Genomic DNA, 26,775 nt, shown 5'->3' on the forward strand with positions numbered 1-26,775 from the left:
AATTGTTAGCCGACTTCTTCTCAGCGACCATTTTTAAAATAAGATTTTCCCATATTTTCTTACAAACTTACCCATTTTTTTTTTTGAAAATCAATGAAAACATTTTCTTAGTCGGGGCCACATGTAAAAAACGATATTTTATATGTTCCAGTTCCTGAATGCTAATATGCGCGAATATTTTCCAGCATGGAATATGCAACAGTAGATATAATTTCCAAAAAAATCAGAAAATTTTCTGTTTTCTAATGAAAGTTTAAAACTGGTTTGGCCTAATGACGGCTAAACAAGGACCGATCAATTGTGCGGCGCCCGCAACATTTGTAATAATTTTACCCGTGGGGGAATTATGAGTATACGAACTCATGGAAACATTCCCTTCTGTCACAGTTATTGCACGTAAACGCAACGATATCAACTTCGAACGATGTTTCTTTTGATAAAATTTCTAAATACTGTTAGCTTTTTCTGTCTCACAATGGAATAGTTATTTACGTATCTGTTGTGGACATTAGATTTTAGGCAACTTCGCGAGCTGTAGCCCGAACATAATCTGTGAGTTTGTCGGATATAAATAGGCTTATTGGCCACACCTGTCTTATAATTTCATTGAGTTCGCTGACACCACAATCTCGCAATTGAGTGTTATCAGTGTACACAATCCTTGTTTCATCATTTTTGGTGCTAATTTATACTTTCAATATTTAGATGAGACAGTCCACTGAGTTGCAAGAAAACCGTGAGCATGATCTATAAGCACTATAAGGTACAATCTAGTTGAAAATTGTCGAATATGAACTTTTGAAATCTGTCAGATAAGGCTTCAGGTTGACCTGAGATTTTTATAAATTTTTATACAAAATTGTAAAATATTTCAGACGTGAAATATTTTGCTCCGTGATATTTTTCATTCAAAATTAAAACATCTATAAGTAAATTTGATTATAAATCGGTGAATCAAACAGAAGCTTTGATTGGATTCTACAGCAAATAAAGTTTTCCTGGTCAAACATGGTCAAGATTCGCTTCCATCAGTTGAAGAAACTGGAAATCTGATTTAAAAAAAACGAATTGTCCAGCCAAGCATTAATTGTTTCAACGACTTTTGCATGAAGTATATGGATTCAAAGAGGTTATGGGTATGCCTGCTGCCAGAAAGAAATTTTTGGTGCCAACAATAGCCTCAAGATTTCATTTAATTTATTAAGTGTAATAAAGTCATATGAAAGAGAAAAAAATATTTCAGGTCGACCTGAAACCTGTCCTGACTCCTGACATGGCGACTTAATTACATATTCCAAGTCTCAGGCCATTTTAGGTCAGATCAAAATTTTTCAGGTCAACTCAGGTTTCAGGAAATTTCACCTGTCCTGTTCCGAACACTGCACATCGTCGTTCTACATCCATGTAAAGGGCGAGCCTCAGTTATCTCATTTGATGTTACTTTCTAAAACCATATCAATGAATCCTTCGTGTACTGATACTACACGTTTGCATGCAGTGAATCGCAAACACTTTCAACATATGCACTCATCTCAGAAAAGTGATTTTGAAGTTAACGTAATCGTCCTGCCCAAACCGCATTCAATTTTACCAGTTCAAGTATATTAAATTATGTTCCATCCATAACATCGTTAGCAATCAAAGTCAATTGAACGAATTCCGTTCACACCCAAATATATAAAAAAAAAAATCGTGAAGAGCTCTACACTTTCGTAATCAAGAACAAAGAACAAAAGTAAATCTCCGTTGAACCCACCGCACAATAACGTTTGACCTACAAAACTCACAAGGTGATTCATCGAAATACATCAGCTCGGTGCCAATAATTGACGTTGCAATTTTAATGTGCGAACAAGAAAGATCTTTGCGAGACGTTGTCGGTTGTTGTGCTCATCTCATCGGTTTCGGCTGAAATTGCATGCACGTTGAATAAAAACTTTCCACCTTCTTTCATGGTAATATTTATTTTACTGAAATCGTTTTTTTATTACTCTTTTGTACAAATATGGACATTTTATTAACTTAAATATTTTAACACAAATTATCACTGTTGATTGGTGGCAAAAAAAAATATCAAAAAATATCCCCTGAATTTCTCAATCTTCAAACAGTACATGGACCAGAGATGATAAACTCTCGTACGTTCCCGTCACAAAACCGAATATCGAAAAAGCCAAAATGAACGCATTTTTAGCAATGAGGAAGGCACTCGGTCCGTCTGGTGTGCCCCAGGCAAGGACTAATTGAATAAGCGGTGGAAACACTAACGCCAAAGCTGTACTACATAGCGCTCCTACCAGCGATATGAAAATGTTCAAATGTGGTACCAACTCGGCGATAACAACTGTTTGAAAATTACAATATTAAAAATCCGGCATGTATGTTACTTGTACAAGCTGTACAAAGTGGAACGAATTATAATTGCTTACACGTGACGAAGACCATAAATGTTCGGAACAGCAGTTCGTACGAGGTGGAATGTTGAAATGGCCCGAATCTTGATTGAACATTCGGCCACATGATTTGTATTGCAACAAACAATTGAAGCGGATATGTCAGACACATGCCGATGCCAACGGCTATTTTAACTACCTGAGCCAGTCTACGAAGGCAGAAGAGAAAAAGAATTAATTTTCAACGGAATTTTTCCATTCTTTTATGGTTTTCATCTTTACATATCCTGTTCGGGTAGATTTAGTGTCAGGCTTCCGGCAACATTGTCGCCGAATTTCAAATAGCCGAAGAAGCCAAAACTGGTATATAGTATCGTTGTTAGAATCATACCGACATTTAGCACTCCAAATGCACTACCGAATTGTTCAGGTTTTTTCATGGCATTTTTCAGTGGAAGGACCTGTATACCAGTTACGTAAACAAGAGTTATTCACGAACAAAACAATTTAATCACTTGCGGCTACTCACCAATGCTATGCCCTCAAAAGCAAACATTGCCTGTAAAAACGCTTATAGAATACAAATTACAACAGCGAAAGCAACAGTCAGGATTTACCGTTCCAAAATAAAGTGGCAGCGTTGACACTTCTCCGATATGTTTTCGTTCTGAAATTTGGGGCACATCTTGAAGAATGTAATAGAACACCACTCCGATACCCCCAGCCATACAAACATTTGCTACAGCCGAAAATGGTGCTAGTAGTTTCAAATTTCGAATAAGTGACGGTAACAACATCGGCAGCAATACAAAAAGCATTGTCAGGTTCACGTTAACATCAAATCCGTAATAATTTAAAATCTATTTGAAGAATGTAGCACACGAACCAAAGCACAAGAAAAACGAAATTTATTTAATTCATGCACGCATTGGAATGATACAATACCTTAACGCACTTGGTTTAGATTCGAACTGGAAAACACGAAATACACGCAACAGAATCCCACTTGTGTGACGCAAATGAAAATGTTGACAATTATCTTGCTGGCTTTAGAAAATTTTTGCAGTTTTCTTGGGCCATTTTCGAAGCACAGTTCAACCGTTTCGGCAAAGTCCGGATCTTCTTCCAACTGCAACTTTTCCTTAACTTTTCTCGAACATTTCAACTGGAAGGAGATGTTAATTAAACAATTCGTTTAGATGGAAAACGAGAATATTATTAAGGCAAGGATCGGGTTCAGGTCAACCTTTTTCAATTTTAGATCTCAGATTTCAGATTCGACCGGAACTTGACTTAAACCTAGCATTTTCGGAAAGTTGCAGGTTCAGTTCAGTTCAGTCGAACCTGAAAAATTATATTTCCGATTCGGATTCCAGTCAGACTGAACCCGACCCGTTCCGAGCATTAATTATTAATGATAAAATTTATCAGTTTTACCAGTATGTGCTGACAATGAACGCAAATAAGTCCCAAGTACAATGTGAGAATTGTTCCCAGTACTATTCCGCCGTTTTTGAATGCATCACCCATGGCAAATACACCAGATCCAACGTTTCCTTTCAGAAGATGCATTAGACTCTCCACGTAGCTAGAAATTTGATCAATTAGTTTACTTTAAGAGTGGACAATGCAGAAACACACTAACGTTGTGGGATGATCTAAGGCAGGTCCGTGGGAAGGTCCATGTTTTACTTGCTTTTCGCTATTTACAGCAAGGACTTCCTGAGATTCAGCGATTCTAGTTGTTCTGGGAAATATTTCTAAATGGAATGATAAGTTGATGTTAACGAAATTGATCTACATAACAGTGCTGAAGTAAATATTATTGAGTAACGAGCACAAGAAATAAGCGCCGTGCGGATAGAAAAATGTCAATATTAACGAAAAAAATAAATCGATAGCCTTCGTCGATAATAGATTATTTGCACATCGATGATCGTTTCCTAAAAAGTGTGACATATTTGCTTGCCTCTTTCCGTCGATTCTGTTCGAGAATCTGAATTGCGATCGACCGGAGACATATTCTATTAACAATGCTTCTTATTGTGCTTAATTCACTGTCGTTTAACATCAATTTTTTGTTTTATTTGCACTATTCGACCTTCTTCTTCACAATAATATCCAAACATAAGCGAAAATCTATAATACAAACGGACACACACGTGCCGGTATAAGATTTTGTTATTTATTTTTTGCAGTTTCCAACAACAGACAAAAAAGAAGATTGACTTCAGTCAACTAAGGTGAGCGGAAAAAACGCTTGTTTATGTTTTTGTTGTGGAATTTCGTACTTTTGGCTTTCGATCAATCCGAATAGAATCATTGCTGCGCACTCACAACACACACACATATACAACGACAAAATTGGATTTCAATATCTCTGATTTATGACTTCAAGTTGCAGGGGCTATTCTATGGAAATGACTTCCAATTAAACACATTATTTTGTTGTAAAGAGTCTCCAATAAGTCAATGAATTCTCGTAGTATTTACACGTTTACGCGTGCTTTGGGCAAATATTTCAATCATAACATTGACCTTTGGTTTCTTATTTTGCGACACAATACGAAAGTCTTGTAGAAAAAACCAGTCCCACGAAATGTGCATTAAAAATTTGAATGACGTCGTTTGCATAAACTCTTTCTGGTTGTATTTAGTATCATTATCGCTGCATTTGATGTGATGTAGAAATCGAAGTAAAAATGAATATTCTTTTGCATTAACCGTTTCCAAAAATATTCATCCCTGCCCTCTCCCGTAATTTGCATAAGATACTTCGTTCAAATTTCAAACAAAAGAACTTCAAATGTTTAACAATAAGCGATTTCTCTCATTTTGACATTGCTAAATGACAGTTAACAGTCATTTAAGGAATCATTCATAAATCCAGTCCACTTCAAATCGGGAGAGAGGTACAATCTGAGGATGTGAAAAAAGTCTGTAAAAGACGAAGACGGGGGATGTTCCCTAAGGAAAGAGCTGAGCTTACATCTGAACGTATATTCCTTTTTTAAGTCCTAGGTCACTATTTCTAACACCCGGGAGTCAAATATGGCGTCATTTTGAAATTGCAATAATGTTCTATATCTCACTCATCTAACTCAAAATCACTTACGCAGCATGCCAATGTTTACATTTTACACAATAGAGTAGAATCGAGGTCACAGTCAAGACTGTGTGTTCATAACTTTATCTACTGTAATGTCATAATATTCACATTTTGGTGACACTTTTAGAATCAAAATGAGCTAGATTTGAACACGTCATTCTCAGAACGTCAATTTATGAACTGAAAATTTCGATAATGTTTCATTTGCGTACGGCTAACTTCAATAATTTCTCATTTATTTACTGAAAATTGACAGATTCTTGACAGTGTACTAGATCTGAGATTTGGTTGTGGGGAATATGAATCATATGAATATTAGACGGTGACATAGCGTGTTGATGTTTCAGTTAGATTTTTTAATAGCTATTTTCATAATAAGGTCGTAAATGGGATTATTTTGCGCACTAGATGTGAGATTGCCGATACCAGCGAAGCGAGTTCGGCAACACATCGTGTGCGCAAAACCCCCATTTACTACCGTGTTAGGAACAAGGTTTTATCTCCTGTAATGTCATAATCACCATAAAAAACAAATTTCAAAAATCAAACTGAAACATAAACACGCCATGACGCCGTCACTCATTCATAATCCCCACAAATAAAACACACATCTAGTATACTGGCAAGAGTTTGTCAATTTTCAGTGAATAAATGAGAAATTATCGAAGTTTTCCGTGAATAAATGTGTAATTTTATCGAAGTTAGCCGTGCGCAAATGACCATTTATCGAAATTTTCAGTTAATAAACGTACGATCTGTCAATGGCGTGTTTAAATCTAGCCCATTTTGATTCTAAAAGTGACACTCAAATTGTGAATATTATGACATTACAGGAGATAAATTAGTTTTTAATTGTGACTATGACATTACAGTAGATAAAACCTTGAATACAACGCCGCTAGATCCAACAAAATCCCAACACACACCACACAACAAAACCTTGTTACTAACACAATAGTAAATGGAGGTTTTGCGCACACGATGTGTTGCCGAACTCGCTTCGCTCGTATTGACGATCTCACTAGTGCGCAAAACACTCCCATTTACTACCTTATTATGAAAATAGCTATTTCATAATAATTGAAACTGTAATTTAGGGGAAAAAGCACGTAACATCAACGGAAATATAAAAAAAATTGAGCAAAAACATTTAGGCAAATTTTCAATGAAATGTTTCCGATTGACCTACCTAACTATTTTCAATGACAACAAAAATGGAATTGAATCGGAAACTTTATGGATGATGATTTGAGATTGTTGTTTATGTACAATAAGATACGGAAGTTTTTTTTAATGCAAAAGCTAATTCTTAGCCACTTCTACAAAATATAAAAGTAAATTTTTTCCGTACTTCAGATACGTAAATCTATGTATTGTTGCCCCCACCTTAGGTTATAGCGCTTGCCTCGGTTCGGCCTACAAACTTCACACCAATCAAAACAACAAATTTCCAATCAAATACGCTATTTACTATCTCGGCTTCCTCTCGTGTTCAATGTAAATGGATAACAAATAGATGTAAAGGTATTGGGTTCGTTAATAAACTTCAAACAAAAAAGAGTTTTACCATTGTCAATATTCATCACTGGCATTGAAATTACTTTGAACTGCAGTTTGATTACATCGTTAACTATAGTTTAAAACAAGCTTATCCTTCTCCAGTTATTTATTTAATCAAAGTTTATTATTTGAGGATTTGATTGCACATAAGATTGTACAATGCACACAATTCATTTAACCGGAAATTTATATTTTATGCCACATTAATCGAATGAAATACTTGTTACATAAAACTTCGCAATTAGGACTGGGTGATTTTGTTTACGTGCAAATCATTTTTAATTGATTCATTGAGTTGTTAGAATGATTCTAATTGTAACACTTTGACGGGGGAATTTCAACTTTTACTTGGAAGTTGTTCGATTCTGAAAAACCCAACATGAAGAATGATTTTTAATATGCAAACCACTAGGTATGTTGTGTTTACATTGTACAATTGGCAGCGAGAATGTAAGTGTGTAGTTTACCCTTCTCGTTAAATTTGAACGTAACATGCATAATAAACTTTACGTGCTTGTGATATGTAAATATGTCACTACTTCCGTCCTTAGAAGTGGTTTTTTGCCAGTCAGTGGACCAGTCATGCTTGAAGTGCGTTGCTGATTCACATTTTTCAAGACAAGTGTTTAATTAACTGATCGAAACTCCCATGCTCAAAATGTGCATACAAGCTCAGCTATACAAATGAATGTACCGATAAGCTGGGTGAAGGTTTAAATTCTGCATTCAAAAAATTGTGCTTAAACACCTGTAGAATATTATTAAAATTTTAATATGCATTTACATTGCTTAATCACGTAAAGTATAGTACTTACGTGAATCCAAAATTTTTATTATGACGAGAGGGCAGTCAGAGTTGCATGCAAAAAATAGAGTTGCTTTCCGCAATACGAATTTCATATTTATTAATCTTTCATCTTAAGCATTAGCTTGATTTCAATCAATGATAAATTGGAGTGAACAATGGTAAAACCGAGCGGAAAACTAAAATTTTCTCGTTTCGAATATTTATTATCTTTCGCCTATCTTTCAGGAGCATCACGTGCTTTTCTGAGAGTTGGATATTTTTCACGACAGGCTTTCGGGTTTTAAGCAACTGATTAAATATCACCTTAAATACTAGTTTAAGGTTTTGGTTTTTCATTGCTCTAATTTTGATTTATGATTGTTTACTCTTTACAATCAAACCAGCTAGGTCTTAATAATCTCTATTTCCATGTAAGTTGCATACGTTGTGTAAAAAGACACAAACTTCCATTGAGAAGAAGAAAGAGAGTTGCATACGAAAAGAATTGTACAAAAAAGCATTGCAAAGAGACCAATGACCTCCACAATCGTCAAAATAAAAATTTGGAAGGATGAACGTACTATGCTATTAATGATGAATAGAGAAGACCACAAATTATTAGTTACGTCTTTAACTTGAAAAACGACGCAAAAATCCAAATTTTTTCGCATGCTTGGAAGAAGGTCTCTGAATAAATTTCGGATGGCGTGCGGTGCGGCAATATTAATTCGGTTAATATGTTTGAAGGTATTTTTGTGGATGTATGAAGTAATTATTTTCGTATTACAATTTCGTATCGACTAACAAAACTTTCTAAAACAAAATCATTAGGACTGTAATTACTTTAAAAGAGGCCAGGTACTGTCGATGGAGGCCTGCATTCCAGAGCCCGAATTCTCATTAAATGAAATTCAAAATATTACCGTTTTTAGATTTGAGAATCGGTTCCAATCGTGGTAAAAAAATCGGAATTGTCGAAATAAAATCAAACAAATTAAACATGTCCAGGCCGGAATTCCCCTCGAGTATATCAAGAATGCTACAGCAGTGTTGAAAATGAATCTCCGCATCGCAACGTGAATATCGATTAAATTGTGATGATGACAAATAAACAATATTTTATTAATAAAAAAAATTAAAATTATTTCTTGTACTCTCCAAGTTATATTCCTCTTTGTTCAAGTTTATAAATTTCTGTTCAAATTAAATTTTATCGTAAAAATTTTTCCACTCACCTCCACTTGATATAGTAAACGGCAACGGCTCATTATTGCGTTTCGGTAATTCCATTTTTAAGTAAAATTTATCACAAATTTAGGTACGTACGTGCCTTAGTTTTATATTTTGTAATATCAAATCGTAAACTTAATTTTTTTTGTTTTATTTAATTTTTCGTTTGTTTAATTTATTTTTTTAAATTTAATCTACTGCCTGAAACAGAAGTCAATTGTAAATTTTATTGTATTTGCTGTTTTATCTCAGAGTTTTATGTTTCTTCGGTGTTTTTTTTTATTTAAATATTATTGTTTGACATCATTTCATTCAGACGAATTACACGAAAATTTCCATTTACCATTGCAAGTTTAATTGATAAGAAACCGTAATTTATTCCTTTCGTAATTTCGGTGCTATACAACCTACCACATAATAAAATTACACTAGTGAACTAAACTGCCGTACGTGTTGAAGACACTAAATTAATATACGGAGGTAATAATACGATTGCACTTGAAATGGAAATTCACTGTTAATTAGGTATTTCTATTGGCTTCCGCAGATGTATCACGTACGAGAATGACCTATTTGTACGATGGTAGGGGTGATTGATTTTCACAAAATTCTCTTCGCACTAATCAATATTTTAATCATTAAAAGTAATTTAAATTGGTATGCACATTTAAGTAGTGTAACGTTAATGATAGTGAGGTATATTAAATTCTGACGTACACCCATTGTCGGCTAATCATAACTGGTTACTCAAAATAATCGTCAAATATTCTTGTTTAGAATAAAATTATCTCCTGATTTGGGAGATGTTTTGGATTGTAATTGTTTCCAAAAAAAATATTCGTTTAACAAATGAAAATCTAGATTTACAATGCTTTTGCTGGATGTGCTCAAACGACTTATACAAAATACTCAAATACAGAATCTAAATTTTCATTGTTAAACATGTTTGGGTACCATTTTAGCTGACAACAACTCCCTAATCAGGAAAACATATTACTTTTCACTTTTCGGAGAGTGTAATTTTAAATTTTTTATTTAATTTGTTCAACGGTCGTCCATATAAACAATAATTTCCATGATAGTAAAGCTAAATATATATTGCAAAAGGAAACACGACACCGTAAAATTGTATCAGCCATATACAGAACTTCCTTGTGCTTCCTACTTCAATGCACTAAAATTAACAATTAATTAAAGTGATTCCGCTTAAATTGAATACAACGCCAATTGCCCGATTCCCAATTTATTTTAATGCCATTATCGCTTCACTATCTTATCTTTTCACCTCTTTACACGGAAAAAACATTAAAAGTTCTAGTGTGCAATTATGTCAGGAAATAAAAATGCTTTGTGTATATTGCATCACAGGTAATATAAGTGTTAGGTTAATGATTATCAAACAAGGAACTTTCACAATTTCCCGAACCTACTTTTATTTAAAATTTAGATGACATTTGCAACATTCACTTGGCCACTAAATGTGATCATACAGTAGGAGTGAAATCCTCAGCATAAGCCGTGTTAATTCATTAAACACTAACAAAGAAAAACCAAATCTATGACTGCAATTGGTAAGCCTACGAAACGCTTGTTTGGTAATACAATATTTGGTAAAAGCTCAACTGAAATTAAGGTAAAGTAACACAACGGACAACTTTTAAACAAAATGGGTAACGCTGTCAAAAAAGCTTCAATCATCAGAATCGGTTTTGATCTTTTATCTTTACACACTGCGAAACTATTGTTCTCTAATCAAATACGCAATCAAAGGCTTTGTATCAAAGCCATTCAAATATACACAAACCGGTGTTTATATCACCCAAACAGAGAAAGAAAAGCAATTTGATATGCAAAAAAAACCTCTCACAATAGTTTTCTGGTGATGTAGTGACTTAAATTAGAATCTTGCAAAATGATTACGATTACACACATTCATTGGAATCAGATGTTTGTGTTGTTGTTTATATTCAGATTTACCTGTGATTCAATTTATCGGTTTGATTATTATTTCAGAAGTTCTTATATTCAACCTTTGAGCAGGTTTATTCATAAAAAAATTTCATTGAATTTTGAATTTAATTTATTGAACGAATCAAATAAATTTTGAATTGACTTTTCAATCGGTCACTATTCGAACGTACTGAATAACACCAGACAATCATTGAAACCTTTACATTTAACATGTTAACATAGAAGGTCAGAGTTAAAGCATCTTCGAAAAAGGTATTAAGTTTCCTGTTCCTTCGTTTTACTTTCACCGAATGTTTTCTTAGAGTATTCTGCACTGATGTCATCCCTATTTCTACTAATTATTCGTTCTTTGCGAATACAAGTTTTAGCTATAATCTGAGGCGAAAGCTATTGCACTAATAATGAAAATTTACAATTAAGCTACTTCCACGTCCATCAATGATGGACACCATCATTTCAAGAAAAAGAGCAATCATGTAGCATCATCATTGGTAACGACTCAATTGTTTAGCTGACCATAAACGAATTTTTATGTGTGAATATATCATGTCAATCAATAACAAATCTCTGGTTCGCCAACACTATACACATTCGATATAAATTACCACAAATTTAATAACACTTGTAAATGAAGACAATCGTAACAAAATGCTTCTTCAACAACCGCACAAAATCAACTGCGGTCGTATTATTCATTTACAGATAATCTGGCGCTAACCAACTATAAACACATATGTGTATTGTATACCTTACAAAATGATTTTGATTTTTAATGTAATTCAGGTATATATTCGAGAGATAATTTACAAGGTTGCTAATTTCATTCAACAAAAAAAGAAGAGAAGAATTCCCAACAATAATTGGCTTTTACATTAGCATTACAATTTCACGTCTGTTCTCGTGTTTGTGGTAACAGAAATCATACTACGATCTTGATTAAGAACAATAATGTAGCAACGAGGATGGAATAGTTGAAAACCGCACCAGAAACCATCAAAAACATAACTTCACTATGTGGAGTATATTTTTTATGAATAGTCATAGATAGAGAGAATTGATGGGTGATAAAGTGGTATATTTTTATTGCTTAACTGCGCATAAATTAATTTAAATTTGGTTGAAAAATCGGCGAAAAAATTTTTGTCGGCACAGAGAAACAAGCATAAATATTCTCAGCAACAGGTAATTCATAAATAATTATGGCCATGACGCACATAATTGCTGCTAGTAATATAAATTAGATATATATGCTAGCCACTGTACGTCATCACTGTTACGGTGTATATATGCAACGCGCATTAGAAACGTTGCATTCTATTCAATGAACTCAACGAAATGTTTATATAAAATAAATATTTTTTTTTTTCGAAAAGCTTCAATAATTTATATTGCAAAGTCAATGAAGAGAGGTATGCAGAAGGCACGTCTATAATCGTCTACATACGTAAAATATGACGAGTTTATTTTGCCAAGCAGCCGTTGTTGCGCTGAAAAATATTTACAAAAACCGTGATATTCTCAACCATTTGTTTATATTTCTTTTTTTCATGATATTCACTACATTCGATTGCAAAATTCGGAAATTCCGATTCGCTTACGCTTCATTGCACTCACCGACCCACGTTTACAATCTTCAAAACACTCGAGACTCGATAAAAACTCATGTGTCTTAAAGATCATTTACTCAAATACGTGACCAATTACGTCTTGTTTGAGAACTTTTTATTTTGCCGAGTGTGAGAGTTGCAGTCCGAGTCGAAGGCAAGGTATGTTACCACATAAGACAAAATATATGGTACCCAACAATTACGCAAGTTGTTTTCAGCGTTAAAACTCATGAGCGTCAATAAAGCAATGACTCAATTCTAGGGGGTCCCAAAAACACGAGGTGAAACTTTATTCACGGGAGCAAAACTTTACCTCGATCTTTTTAGTGAATAACAACGGAACTAGTAAGTTACGTCCCTGTGGGAAAACTTGCTCAATCACGAGGGGAAAATTGTATTAAGACCCGAAGGCGAGGGATATAATATCGCGCGCTGGCATGTAAAAAATATTGAAATGTCATCTGATATGTTTACCCCGGTTCGCCTCACAGAAGAAGTACCATTTGCAACATCTACCACACGGATAAGAAATGCAGTATTATCGCCGACAAAACACCGGATAGATCTGTGAGTTGTGCCGTAGGCAGAGTGTGACAATACACATCGTGTGCCTTAAAAGCATTTGCATGCAGTGTCAAAGAAGCCAATGAACCTTTTACTTTTCGTCACTGAGTTGAAAAATAGTAATTTATGCAATCGAGGTGCAAAGTACTTTGTTAGGCTAGATGTGTCATAATACGGCCTCGTGTCATGCACATCGTCATCCTAATAAAGTCCTTTGCATCAAGCTGCATACAACGTATATCGCTGGATTTTCTGAGTTGGTGTCAAAATCTATGTCAACACCATACTTTTCCGCACTTATATCGAAATGCGTTTGTCAATTGAAGTTGTAAATTTCAAAAGTAAATATTTTTCTTTTCAGCTTTTATTGGACTGTAAATTTTGTATGAGGTGCATATAAATAAATAAAATGATTTGAAATGACTCGGCTTGTATAAGCTTGTATATAAATGACTGACCGGCTAATTAAAAAACACTGGGGATTTTCCTGCTTGAAGAATTTACATTTTTCTAGATGTTTTAGTTATCGTTCGTTATATTTTATCCCAGATGCAGAAACGTTTAAAGTTTGTCTCTGAAAGGTTAAAAATCAATATCACGATAAGTCATTTTCGAGAGATACCTGTTTAGAAACGCCCAATCATCTGTTATCGACAATTATGAGTCAGTTCTCATGCTAGTTAAAAATAATGGGACAAAACAATAATTTAATACAAGGATTTAATTTTCGCAATTTCTGGCGGCGAGACAACAAAATACAGTACTATCTACACCGAGGTCTACTCGCCCTCGGCTCGTAATACAATCTTCTCACACACCTCAACGAAAAATGTCCCAGCGAGACACTAATGTATTATTATCTCGTTGTAATTTGTAATCACTTGCTGTTGGTAAGAGAATTCTTTATTTATTCATAAAAAAATTCTTAATTTTATTCCAGTAAATCTTTACAAGCCAGGTGCAAAACTTATTTTCGCACCTATAAAAAGCGAAACATTCGATAATTTATCAATTTTTGTTCACTATTGTTCGTGGCTGTGTTGGCGTAAGTGTATTGAATCTATTAACATTTTGGTAAATTGGGAAAATTGCAATCAAATTATGAAGCAGAAAGCTTTAGGATTGTAGAAGAATTTAACACATTATTCTGCCGTAATTTGCATTAGAAACTTAACTGAAAAGAAATAAATAAATTCGAGAGAAAAAGTTGGATAAGAAAAATAACTCACAACTAATTTGCATAAGAGATCTAACTAGAAAAAATGCAACAAAATTTGCAAAGGAAATTTAGTGTCAATTTTTAATGTCATTTTTAAGTTTCTTATGATAATTATTTGCTGACGTCTTTCAAGTAAAAAAAATCTTTAATCTGAATATGCTTACTATTAATTTGCATAAAAAACTTGCTAGCACCACTGAAGCAAATACTAGTAGCAAAGTACAGCAGAAGGAATTATTTTTATCTCCTGCAAGCTGATATTTTATACATTACGCGTTTCTGCATATAAACACAAACACATACATAACCACAGCCTATACGATTGGATAATTCACACATAACCCACCTAGGGTAAATTTACTTTCCATCTACATATTTGAAAGAAAAACAATCGCCGAACGGCAGAAGCGAACACGGGACCAGCAGCATATCAACCAAACATGCTGACCACTACGCCAACAAATCACATAACGCGATGCAATTGGTGTCGGTAGTGGTTCGTTAGTCACTTCTACATCGATCAAATAATCAGAGTAGTCGGAATGATGTGATTTGAACGAAATGTTGAGGTGGATAGTATATGTGTGTGAGTAAGTAAATAAAGGATTCTCTGTATGATGTTTTTTTTGTTGTGAATGCGTTTTAAAACAACATGCTTAATTAATTAATTTTAAATCCAAATTTTTGTGGTTATTTCGCTTATGTATGAAATATCAGCTTGCAAGAGATAAAACATTGTTCTACCTTGGTGTATATTTCTCGAATCACTTCTTATGTACAATTGTATATACACTCGTTTCTTTACCAAAAGCCCCCACACTTGGGCGAAACCACTTGGGCTTTTGGTAAAGAAACCACCGGACTGGCCACGAGTTAGAAAAGTTTGATGATGAGTTGAAACTTCATTTCAACTATGATTCACTAAACTTTTTCGTGTGCAAATCGGTATAGTGTTCTTAGAGCACTGTATCGAGTACCACTGTCGCCATGGCCTGATGAGAAATGGTATTTTTGAACTGCATATTAATGCAAAACGTCGAAAGACGTATTTAAATTTTCTCTCAGATCGAAACAGTGGTCGAATGTCTTATGTTGGAGTCGACATTGTGCCTGTCTAATGGCACGGATTCGTTGTTGATGTGCTGAATGCTTAGCATTCGATTCAACCACATATAAGGCTGCGAGCGCACTTACGCCGTTTAGCACTCCGTTTACGAGTGAACAATGGAAGCTCCTCCCACTTTCCATTGTTAAAACGTAAACGGAGAGCTAAACGGTGTAAGTGCGCTCGCAGCTTAATTGATGACTTAGTCATCTGGTGGTTGAAAATTCAACAAATGTAGATACATTGCACTTCGTATCTATAGAAGAATCAACCATAGTCGCATATGTGTGGCTTATGAAGGTTTGAAAAAACTTTCATTTGTTCACGTTTAAACATATGTGCAAACTCTTCTTACTCTTTTAATTTATTTTTTTCTAATTTTTCATTTTTCCATTACGCATACGACCTGCGACGTATTTTTATTGTAGGTAAAAGTGGAAAGTGTGTTAAATATTGACAGCAATATATATTATGCACTCTGTTCAAATGATCATTTTGACGAGTGGGTGATTGTGATCCTAAGCTGAAGGCGCGGATCATGATCCCACTCGTCAAAATGAAAATTTGACTAGAGGTGCGTAGTACATTTTATGTGTCGATGCAACGATAAACACAAACTCCCTCTCCGAGTTGATGCATAATGTTCGTTTTAGCACACACAGAAATATAAAATAATATATTTCTAATAGGTTACAAAGTAGGATAACTCAAAATTTGTCAAAGTAAGTATTAGTACATTAATAAACAAGGGAAGTAATTCTCCATCCTGTATCCACATGAGTAAAATTATCAGCCCGAGGTACTTTTACTCATCGTGATACCAGATAACAAATTAATTTCCGTGTATTCATTGTGTTGGGTTTTACCTTACGAGCGCCGTAAAGGGTCGGAAGAGCCGAAATTTCCGAAATTAAAGACGGCAAAACCACGACAAGTCTGGTAACTAACGACTGAATTGGATAAATCTTTTTGTTCGATGTAGCGTAGTTTGAGGATGGACCATATTAAAATTTAGGCTCGGGAGTTATTTACGTTTTGAGCTGAAAAGTCAATGGCCATGACACATGATTCGCCGCTGTGGTGAGACCAATGTAGTTATGAAACACAAATTTGCAAAAGAGAATGGAAATTGTGCACGAATCGGATGGAGATTGAAACGCCGTCGTTATGTTCCTTTTGATCCTGCAGAAAGAATGAGTGATTGCCTTTCTTTACTTATTTTATTACTCCACTTTACACACACCCCAAAAATTTATTTTTTTAAGAAATCTTACATAAAAAGGTATAAAACGAAAAAAGGGAATGCTGTGAGCTCCTAAATCAATGTTCATGTTTTCCCTAGTGATGGAATAAACCACTTTCGACCCTTGGAAAAACAAAATCATGTAATAGTTATTTACATGCGTCGAAAATCGTAATTTTCATGTTCCAAGCACTACTTTCGAAGACTTCAGCATGTAAAATCCATTATATAACTCGGGATAAAAATGAAAGGCCTAGCCTCGGATCAACAAAATTCACACTAAAGCTCTACTTTTTATCTTTTTATCCATCCATAGTCATGTAAAATACTATTACGTGCTGCATGTTTCAAGCACTTCTTTCGACGTCTTCAGCATGTAAAATCCATTACATAACTTAGGCTCGGAGAGGGATTTTGGGTTTATCTTTCCATCGACACTCGTCAAAATAAACATCTGAACACAGGTACATGATATGTAGGTAGGATATGTGGGATATGGGTCCTAGGTATGAAATAGTTATTTCTGTACTTGGTTTGGACGATGTATTTAAGCTATTTTCGCGAGTTGAAGCGAAAATAGCTTAAATACATCGTCCAAACCTGAGTACTTGCAGAGTACTTGCTGAAAAAATGCAGAGGGAAAAAATCGAGAGAAAATTTCCAAAATTGACCTCGATTTTGGCCTCAAAGTCATGAATTGTGTTTAAGAAAAATACGTCACTTATACCTTAGGTTCTTCTCAGGATTAAATTTACCATTACTGCTTCTTGGATTACATAAAAAATCTAAAACACAACTGACAAATGTACAAATCATTCAAATGCCTACCAGTCGACCTTCTCCATTCATGTAGTCAATACATTAAATGTTGATTCATAATGCTACATTTTCATAATGAATGTGTGGTAATTACTTTTCTATACTATAACGTTTAAATAGATACATTTTTATTAGTTTGGTTTTCTATCAGATGTACGTGTTAAAATTGCTTCAATCAGGTAGGTCATTATGTAAAGAAGACATTTTTGCAAAATTCAAGATAGTTCAGATAAGAGATGCATTTAGTTACACGTAACTGAATGATGTAAATTATTTGTCTTATCGGAACATGTTAAGTGTTGTTTATAAATAAAATCGTTGTTCATAATCATAAAGATACGTAAAATTATTAAATATTATTCGGATGAATAGTTCAACACCGACTAGTGCCACTTCTCACATTGTTTTGACAATTGTCTCATTTACCTGAAAAAAATACTACAATTGACAATTCCTTCACTGTCGGGCATGGTAACGTTTACCGCGTTTTTTCAATAAAGTCATGAGCTTCCACTTGCATATCAAAAGTTGGATTTAAAAGACTCCTGATGAAAATATTGTTCTGATGATGCACTTCACTCGTGAATATACTCAGGCACCGTAGACACTTAAATCAATAAAGAATACTGCGGTTACATCCTCTTCAATGTTTCCATTAGTTGTCCTGAACTTTGATTCTCATTCTCATCTTTAACTTCGTTATTATGGCAGGTTTTCATATCGCGATACGTGTTTAGAAGGTAAATATACATTTAATTCCGCATCGTTTCCATCGGAAATTTTCTTTGTGTTAGTAGCCCTAATCTTTTACTTAAATTATTGAATTCTTTTTCTTTCCAATTTCTGTCACTGACGCTCCAGTCACAGCTCTTCTCGTATACTATGAGGTCCATGATGTTTGTAAATGTTAAATGATTTCAAACAAAAATTTAAAAAAAAAACAGTTTTCGTTATCAAACGTAATCAACCATTCCCTTTATTATCTCAAACGTTTCTTTAGCTGTTGAATCAATATTAGATGGTGGCAACAAAAATCCATGAGTTCCACTATCCCTAAGTTCCAGAGCGTAACTGTATTTAATACCAAGATCGTACATTGTATACAAGTCTGACGAGCCCGACCTCGCATACATCATCTCGTTGGTATTATCGACAACGTATCGCGTTGAGCTGCCACTACCTCGAAGTGCTTCAAGGGCTACTTGTGCCATCTCAAGTAAATCGTCCGATTTGATCGAATTGTAGGAAGCATTTGCTCGGCTCGGATAGGATATTATTTGACCATAAGAATGTAGGCTCAGGTATAACTGTGTCAGAATGGAAATTTAATAAAATTGCTATCGATTATCGCTGAATGGAAAGCCTTTACCTTAATATTTTTCTTCTGTTCTTCCAGAAATTTAGACAAAGCCTTTGTTTCGGGCTCAGAAAATGCGTTTGGTCCGGCGTAAAATTCACTGCATTCCGACTTCGAAGAGCCCTTTTCATTCCAATTATGATTCCAATTTCGATTCAAGTCGGTTCCATAACAAATGCCTTCCTTCTCTTTCTGTTCTCTACGCAGCCAATTGAATCTAATACAAAAAACAGAAGTTGATGCACATTCAGTTCAAGACATTAAGCTGTATACTAACGCATTGGACAACAATGAAGATTCTTCTCTATGTTTTGACCTGGTCTTCCGCCATAATCGATCGAATTGATGGCTGTATTCATAACCATCTGGGTTCAGAACTGGCATAATATACCAGTCGACAGAGCGAATTGTTTCTCCAAGTGCATCTAGCGAAAAGAAAGGTTAATAACCAATTCTAACTAGCGTAAGGATTATAAGACTACCGCTACTGTTTAAACCATTAACCAGTTTGTCAAGTATCCATGTGGCCACTGCTGGTGTTATCCATTCACTATGTTCAGATTTTATCGTTAATCTCCATAATAATTGTGTCATTGCTTAACTTACCGTGCATGCGTTCCTGACTCAATGAAGACACTGTGTCTGCTTGTCTTCTTTTTCTTCTTTTCATTACTCTTCGATTTCCAACTATTACTGTTACGAGGACCAGATACCTACAAGTTTATAATGAGTACGTGCCGGGCCCATCCCATTGAAGAACAAAGCCTTAAACTTTTGCTCACCTTAGCCACGATCAGTGGACGTCCCTCAAATGATTTGCCAATGTGAATTAATTCCACGGAGCTGGGATATTTTCGTTGCAAAAATTCTAAAAATTTGACGATGTCTTTGTAACGATGATATCGATACCAAGACATTGGATGCTCCTGGGTAATTTCAATTTCCAGTTTTTCTCTACGTGACATCGGTGGATTTTCAAATCGAATGGCTTTCCCTAGATCCCATAAAATGACCTCGTGCGGAATTTCTTCATAATTCAGTGACACCTTAACGTCAGCCATCAAATTTGGTGGCACAACAACGTCTGTTGGTCCTCTATAAGGCAATTTTGTTTTCGATCATTAAATGGAAATTTTATTTAGATTTAGGGCTCGGAAGAGGTCAGGTCAACCTGAGCTTTATCTGAATTTCCTTCAGACCTGATCTGACTTACTGACCTATCCCAAAGCCTTATTACCTTGGAAACGTTTTACGAAAAGAAATTCTTTTCCGAATTGATTTACCTTAATGTAGGACCTTTCCACCACTGCAATTTAACACCTTCCGGTGTGGTTCGGTAATCTTCTAAGAATTTGACTTGATCCGCTGATTCAGGCATCAAACGCCACAATTGATAGTTGTCGTAGGATACCCTCTGTGGTGCGGATGGTGTGTTATTTATTGGCTTATTCATTAGTAAGTGGCTTGCCATAATTCCCAACCAATTATGTGGCTTATACATAGGATTGTCCACCGTTAAAAACGGTCGCTTTGTCGTTGTCGTCGTCGGAGTTGTTGTTGTTGCCTGAGAGCTTGACTCTTCACTTCCAAAAAGACCGAATAACCATCCTTTTTCAAAGAATCCATCAAAATTATCACACAAAAAACTTGGTCGAAATCAGTGAACATGAACATAATATTAGGTGGGTATGGCCGTATCAATCATACAAATGAGAGAACAAAATTTATAGCTAAAATAACAGGCGTCGTCACAATTTCTCTAACGGCGATTTTAGATCTAAAAATGTACATTTTTTTCCTCAACACTGCCATACCCTTACCCTATTCATATAACGTTCACTGGTAAATTTTATGTGATAAGGTTCTCTTTAATCGATAAAAGACTGGTGCCTTTGACCCCAATTAAAAACTTACTTGACTTGGACTATTACCTGAATTATTTTGATTAGTAGCAGTACTGTCCGTTGAGGATTCAACGTTCTCGTTGCTATTCCCGAACCAATTCCAGTAGTCATTGCTGGCGTCAGTTATAACTGGAGTCGCAGTTGTTACTTCATTTGAACCGAAAAATGGATAATACCATGAATCGCCTCCATTTCCTTCTGGACCGTCGATTCCATTATAATCGTTGTAGTCACTGAAAATTTGCTTCGGATTTTTGGGATTCCTTGTCTCTATTTGTGGAGTGGTACTGCGTTCTTCTCTGTCAATATTGTTCGAATCCAATTCCTTGCTGCCGCTGCCACCTCGAAAATAAGTACCGATAGATGGAATATAGCCGCTTATCGAGGGCAACTTGCCCATTGATGGAACATATTTATTTACTGATGAAACCATATTGCCGAAAAAGTCTCCAAACATTCCCATAGATGGCAAATTGTAATCACCGTTGCTATTATTACTATCGTCATCATCACCATCATCAACGTCATCTTCATAGGATTCACTTTCTAAACTTGGTTCTTTAGAGTTCTTTCTAATTTTCTTTTTTACTTCATTTCGCTTTTGTTTTTTAGAATTAATTCTAGTGACTTGAACACTGGCACTGTCATCATTTGTCTGTACACTATTACTATCACTGTCGTCATCTTCATCATCATCATCATCGTCCTCTTCTCCCAAACTGTCGAAACTCAAGTATGGGAATGAATCTTCGTAGTAGTCATCGTCATCCTCTTCAGAGGACTTGGTAACTTTTTTCTTGACCGGATAATCTATGCTTTCTGTTGGCTGGGGGCCAACATACTCACTAGTCACATGAATTTTCGTTGTCAAATAATTTTTATTTCGATTATCCTTGTTCACAATATCGTTCGGCACCAAAGTTGTTCTTTTTTGGCGATGAAAACTGATTGGTTGCCAGTTATTTATAGGCAACCGATTTGAGTAGTATGGGCTTGGACGTCGTCGCCTTTTTGGTCGTTGTCTTCGCGATCTGGTTGTTCGATAATAAGGTGTTGTGTAACGATGATGCGGGTAGTCTTCATCGCTACTTCCATCAATAGCTGACACTGCTACAATTTGATTACTAGGTATGACTTGAACAATTTGAGGAACTTGATTTTGATTATGATTTTGATTATGTGACGTTTGCTGTGTGTTCGTAGCTTGTCCTCTACGTGCTGGCTGCGTTTCAGTTTTCTTTACAACTTTGGTCACCAACGATTCCTCCATAAAATTGTACACTTTGTCCAACATATTACCGACTTCACTGACAATAGGTAAATCGACATACACGTTCTTCACTTTCTTTTTGTTCTTACGTCTATGGGAATTTTGTGTTGGCTGCACAGACACGTAAACTGGTTGCTGTGTGGTTTGTGTAGTGGAATCCGTAAGTATCACGGCCGTTATTGGCGGTGGAGTTGTAGTAAATAGATTAGGAAATGAGGGAAGATACGTTTGCGGATTGAATGGATTAAAAGGAATTTGTTTTACATTTACAGGTGCGAATTGCGGGTTTTGATTGGTGTATGGCATTGGTGTAAAGAAAAAATCATCACCCACAGGGTTCGTACCTAACGGAATTTTCGTTTTCGTTAGTGGATCCAGTAGATTGCAATCCAACAAAAATTGCAGTTGCAATTGTTTTAAAGCGTTGTTCGGTCGATTAATGATCGAATCCTGAGACATGGGTAATACGGACTGCTGATAGAATGTTTGATTATTATACCCTACTTGCTGTCCCGTTAGGGTTTGTAGAGGAGAAAGCGAATTCATCAATTGGGCCGTTTGCTGGTTTGCTACTGGATTTATCGGATATTGACCCACTTCGGAGTTATACGAATTTACTGAACTAGTGGGCGAAGAAAGTAGTACTGGCTCAGCTAGTTGTTGAGACGCGACTCCATTATAAATGTTTAATGAATTCTCCTTAGTTGGAGTTAAAATAACTGGACTTTGATGCTGTGACTGATTTTGGAAATATTGTGGAACGACATGCGTTGAAGTCGGATTTGAAGGTGAACTATTCGCAGGTTTATTTTGCTGGATATCTACTTTGTTAGGAGCATTTCCTAACGATTGTACAATTTGTGATGGCTTTGTCGTAGGAACTTTGACAAACTGTTGTTTGTTGTGTTGGGCAGTTTGAATTGTATGGTTTAGAGAGGTCGAAGTGGTAGGAACTTTAACGACCTGTTGCTGAGATTGAGGACGTCGCCTTATTGGTTTTCTACCTGGAACACGTACTTTTTGATTGGTAGATGTCTGTGCAGGAATTTGGGATATTTTAGGTGGAGGAACTGTATTTCTAACAGACTGTGGAGAAACTGTACTTCTAACAGGCTGAAGAGGAACTGTACTCCTAACAGGCTGTGGAGTTACTTGATGGTATTTTAAGGGAGGTGCTTGGGCTACGGTAGGACTGGAATTTATAGCATTGTGATATTGAGCTGGTATTTGGTTAGTATTCGTAGGACCGGCAACTATAATTGGTGGACTTTCGTCATCCTGCTGTTCATGTTTCATACCGTCATTCATGTTATTCAAGTTCATTTCACTCGCCGGAAAAAATGCATTTGAGTTCATTATCATTAGTGGTTCGGTGTCACCTCCGACGGACGATGGAGTCGTATAAAATTGATTTGGATTCGGAATGGTACTTTCAATATTTGCTTTTGTTGTAGACAGGTGATTAATGAAATTTTTTATAATAATGCCGTTCAATTCGGGCGCTTCATAATCCGGCGTTGTGGCTGTATTCATCTTTTTTGTGGTACGCGACCGAGAGCCCAGATGTCCTTGACGAACAGCATTCTCTAATTTTAATTTCATATTGGGCGGAAGAGTATACGCAATAACTGGTTTAGCCGTTTCTCCGTTCCAGGCTGTTGAGCCTGGTTTTTGTAAACGATAATTCGATCTATGGACACCGGTTGTTGGGTTAATGGCTGCTAGCATACTGTACGGTAGTGGTGAAGTCTAACACAATATCTTAATGAATAAACAGCTCACAACATCGTCTGAAATCACTGTAATCCACTTACCATTGTTGGGTTTATTGTGCTTTTGTAATATCCAAAGTTTGTTGTATTTTGATTGAAAACGGAATGATCTAAGGATCCACCGGATGATTTATTCATGTAATGGGAAAACACATTGTTTTTCACAACACCTTTTGCAAATTGAGTATGCACAGAATTCACATAAAACACAAGAATCAGACTCGACCAACAAATTTTTGTAATTTTAAGTTTCATTTTTTCTTCACAATTTTCTTTGTATCAACAATAACTTTTTCGAGCATAACAATTGATCATTTTCACTCGACGACTGCAAGATCACTAATGGTAGATTGAACGATATTCAAGTCTTAACATTTCCAGAATATTGTCTGTGGGTAATGCCTTTCCAGTAAAAAATTGATTCAAGCATAACTGATGATATATCTGATGATATGTATGAATTGTTAACTGGGGCTTTACTTTGTATTCGATTTAAATAAATGTTCTGTGAAAACACCGGTATTATAAAAATACTTAGAATTTTCTAAATTATCGGTTTCAGTCAAGTCATTTTTTCATCATGAGCTTAAATTTATTTCATCTTTCAAAGTCATATGACTATAGTGAATGACTTATGATTTGTGTAATACGCTAATGGTTCCAACGTTTCAATTCACTTTTCTCTATCTACCTGGTTAAATGTAACATGCAATTAATTAAAAGATGTGCTTGAAAGGATTAATACATTACATTTTCAACATCATGGAGAAATGTATACAACGCAGACACAAGATATGGTATATCCGTATCGTCAAGAACATTAGACACCTATCTTTACTAATTTTCCTCGCGACTAGTCAAAGAAAATTTTCGCTTAAAAATATAAAGTTGAACTGAACTTCTGGAATTGATCTGCATTGTCAGTAGCATAAAATTTTCGTTTAAATACACAAGACGTACACTTAGAATTAATTAGACTCTTTACTCGCGCCAAATGAACTGATATAGGATTTGTGGTGTGTACATAATGTGTGGCGGAAGTTGATATCAAATTTGAAATGCGTGTACCCTCTGCAGTTGATTGTTTTTACGCTTAAGCAAAATCCATACGTAAACATATAAATAATTACTAGCACTGCGTGATTGTTAAAAATGGTTCACGAAGAAAATTTGATCCAGAGTAGTCTAGAAAATTTGGAGCAATAAAAACAACTTTATTGCTTGCCCCATGGGAAAGTTGATTATTACTTAAGAGTTTCTCCCCCGCAAAAATGATTCATTACACGAAAAATATTCAATCCTTTTGCATGGAGTAGGCAACAAACCAGAATGCATGTAATGCTTCTGTACTCTATTTCAAACATATTCCACCATCCCATCTACATAGCATCGTAGATACAGCTTCAAGATGTGTAAACTCTTTGATGATTGAGAACTATGTTGACAATATAAGGTGTGAAGTTGAATAACCATCACTATGTGTTGTGTGTGTACTGTACATGTAAATAACACTCCAAATACGTTTGTACAAAGTCAAAATTCCATTCCTGTTTGTGCAACACACACCGACGACTGGAAGAGAGACTATGATAGATATTGCCGGCGGCAGAAATATGTCATATCTTGAAATAACTTATCTCAGCCGTTGGATATTATAAATTCATTCATCAACAGTTTTAATGTTATCCAGACAAACGGAATCAGTCAAGAAACCCTCAAAGGGTAAATGTGACGGAAGTCCTCGTGGGTCCCCGCACCACCTGCGCTACCTGATTCTGATTCTATAAACAATTTCCTTCGTCTATCTTACCTGACGCCACCACCTATCCAAATTTCCCTACCGTTTCGACCGACTAGTTCAACTCTATAAAATCACAACGTGTATCATAGGAATAAACAAAGTCTTATGGGACCATCGTCGGGGACGTTGAAGAGTTTTCATCATCAAAATTGTATGTGTTTTACGGGATACTCGATAGGTAGGACTGGGATAACTCAGGACATTTCAAAAATTTCGCGGTACTCTCGGAAGAACTTAAATTCCCCGTCGCAATTTTTGCTTTCAAGATGTTACCAGATGTAGAAAATCTGAATTGAATACAAAAGTCCTGTTGCACATCTACAAATGTGTGGACGTCATCGATTGCATAAATCTAGCTGGAACATACCTTCGACTCAGGGACGTGGCTAAGCTGCACTACCAACGATACACGGCTTTCAATTTGTACAACTTTTTGCTTCTTTTCGGTCGATCAAAGCGACACAATCGTATCGGTGCAGTGATAGTCCTGAGATGCATTGGCGCCTCTATTTCGGCGCTTGTGGCTGATTTGGACGAGAATGCGATCGGAGCTGGTGTAGCCGCATCGATCCGGAAATACTGTCGCAACGTGAAATCGCTTAAAATTGTCGATAGAAATGGCAAGAGGAATCCGTACACGGCATATTCCGAGTGCACGCAAAAAAAAAAGTCGTACGGATAAAACGTACATTTCGACGATGAGACCAATGGTTGAGTTATCAGTACAATGTCCGAATAAAACGTATATTGGAAATTTCGCTTTTTTTTTAATTTTTCTAGAAATAATGTTACTATATTTCGTCCTTTGCCCACTTTACAGATGTGAGATCGATTACTTTATATAAAACAAAGTGCTGGGTTTCTCAAACGCGAATGAAAAAAAAAAAAAAAACATTGTCACTGGCGTGAATTGAACTGGGGACCTCTCGATCTTGAGTCAGTGACTTTCGAACTGAGCTAACTAGTTGTTGAGTTACGAACAGTTTACTTTGAAGAGTTCTTTTGTTTGTCATTTCCTTTTAAACATAGTAGAAAAAGGATGTAGTTTAGACGCAGTAAACTGA

The 26,775-nt window shown here is 35.6% G+C and overlaps 2 protein-coding genes and 1 long non-coding RNA gene across 6 annotated transcripts; 1 reads left to right on the plus strand and 2 right to left on the minus strand.

Moving 5' to 3' along the window:
* Positions 1-1,945: 1,945 nt before the first annotated feature.
* On the minus strand, positions 1,946-11,726 carry LOC119068844 (proton-coupled amino acid transporter-like protein CG1139). 4 transcript variants are annotated; one of them, XM_037172658.1, is made up of 10 exons: positions 11,656-11,726; positions 9,085-9,276; positions 4,039-4,153; positions 3,831-3,981; positions 3,349-3,558; positions 3,011-3,253; positions 2,923-2,952; positions 2,676-2,854; positions 2,430-2,602; positions 1,946-2,344 (listed from the first exon to the last, which is right to left on the minus strand). In XM_037172658.1, exons 2-10 carry the CDS (start codon positions 9,137-9,139, stop codon positions 2,097-2,099), a joined length of 1,404 nt encoding a protein of 467 aa, XP_037028553.1. In that variant the 5' UTR covers positions 9,140-9,276; positions 11,656-11,726; the 3' UTR covers positions 1,946-2,096. The 4 variants fall into 4 exon arrangements, with proteins under 4 accessions (XP_037028553.1, XP_037028552.1, XP_037028555.1 ...); XM_037172657.1 differs by lacking the exon at positions 11,656-11,726 and adding an exon at positions 9,491-9,577; XM_037172660.1 differs by lacking the exon at positions 9,085-9,276 and having other exon boundaries at positions 11,656-11,708.
* Positions 6,303-26,359, plus strand: LOC119068846. The gene is made up of 6 exons (XR_005086234.1): positions 6,303-6,314; positions 13,479-13,483; positions 18,825-18,830; positions 19,036-19,042; positions 23,374-23,378; positions 25,994-26,359. It is a non-coding gene; the product is annotated as an uncharacterized LOC119068846 (long non-coding RNA).
* LOC119068842 lies at positions 18,561-24,425 on the minus strand. Its single transcript, XM_037172649.1, has 9 exons — positions 23,953-24,425; positions 20,896-23,887; positions 20,248-20,572; positions 19,747-20,059; positions 19,571-19,677; positions 19,447-19,514; positions 19,242-19,389; positions 18,977-19,181; positions 18,561-18,914 (listed from the first exon to the last, which is right to left on the minus strand). Exons 1-9 carry the CDS (start codon positions 24,163-24,165, stop codon positions 18,561-18,563), a joined length of 4,725 nt encoding a protein of 1,574 aa, XP_037028544.1. The 5' UTR covers positions 24,166-24,425.
* Positions 26,360-26,775: the final 416 nt, after the last annotated feature.

Source organism: Bradysia coprophila (genome assembly GCF_014529535.1).
Source record: "Bradysia coprophila strain Holo2 chromosome X unlocalized genomic scaffold, BU_Bcop_v1 contig_20, whole genome shotgun sequence".
Lineage (NCBI taxonomy): Eukaryota > Metazoa > Arthropoda > Insecta > Diptera > Sciaridae > Bradysia > Bradysia coprophila.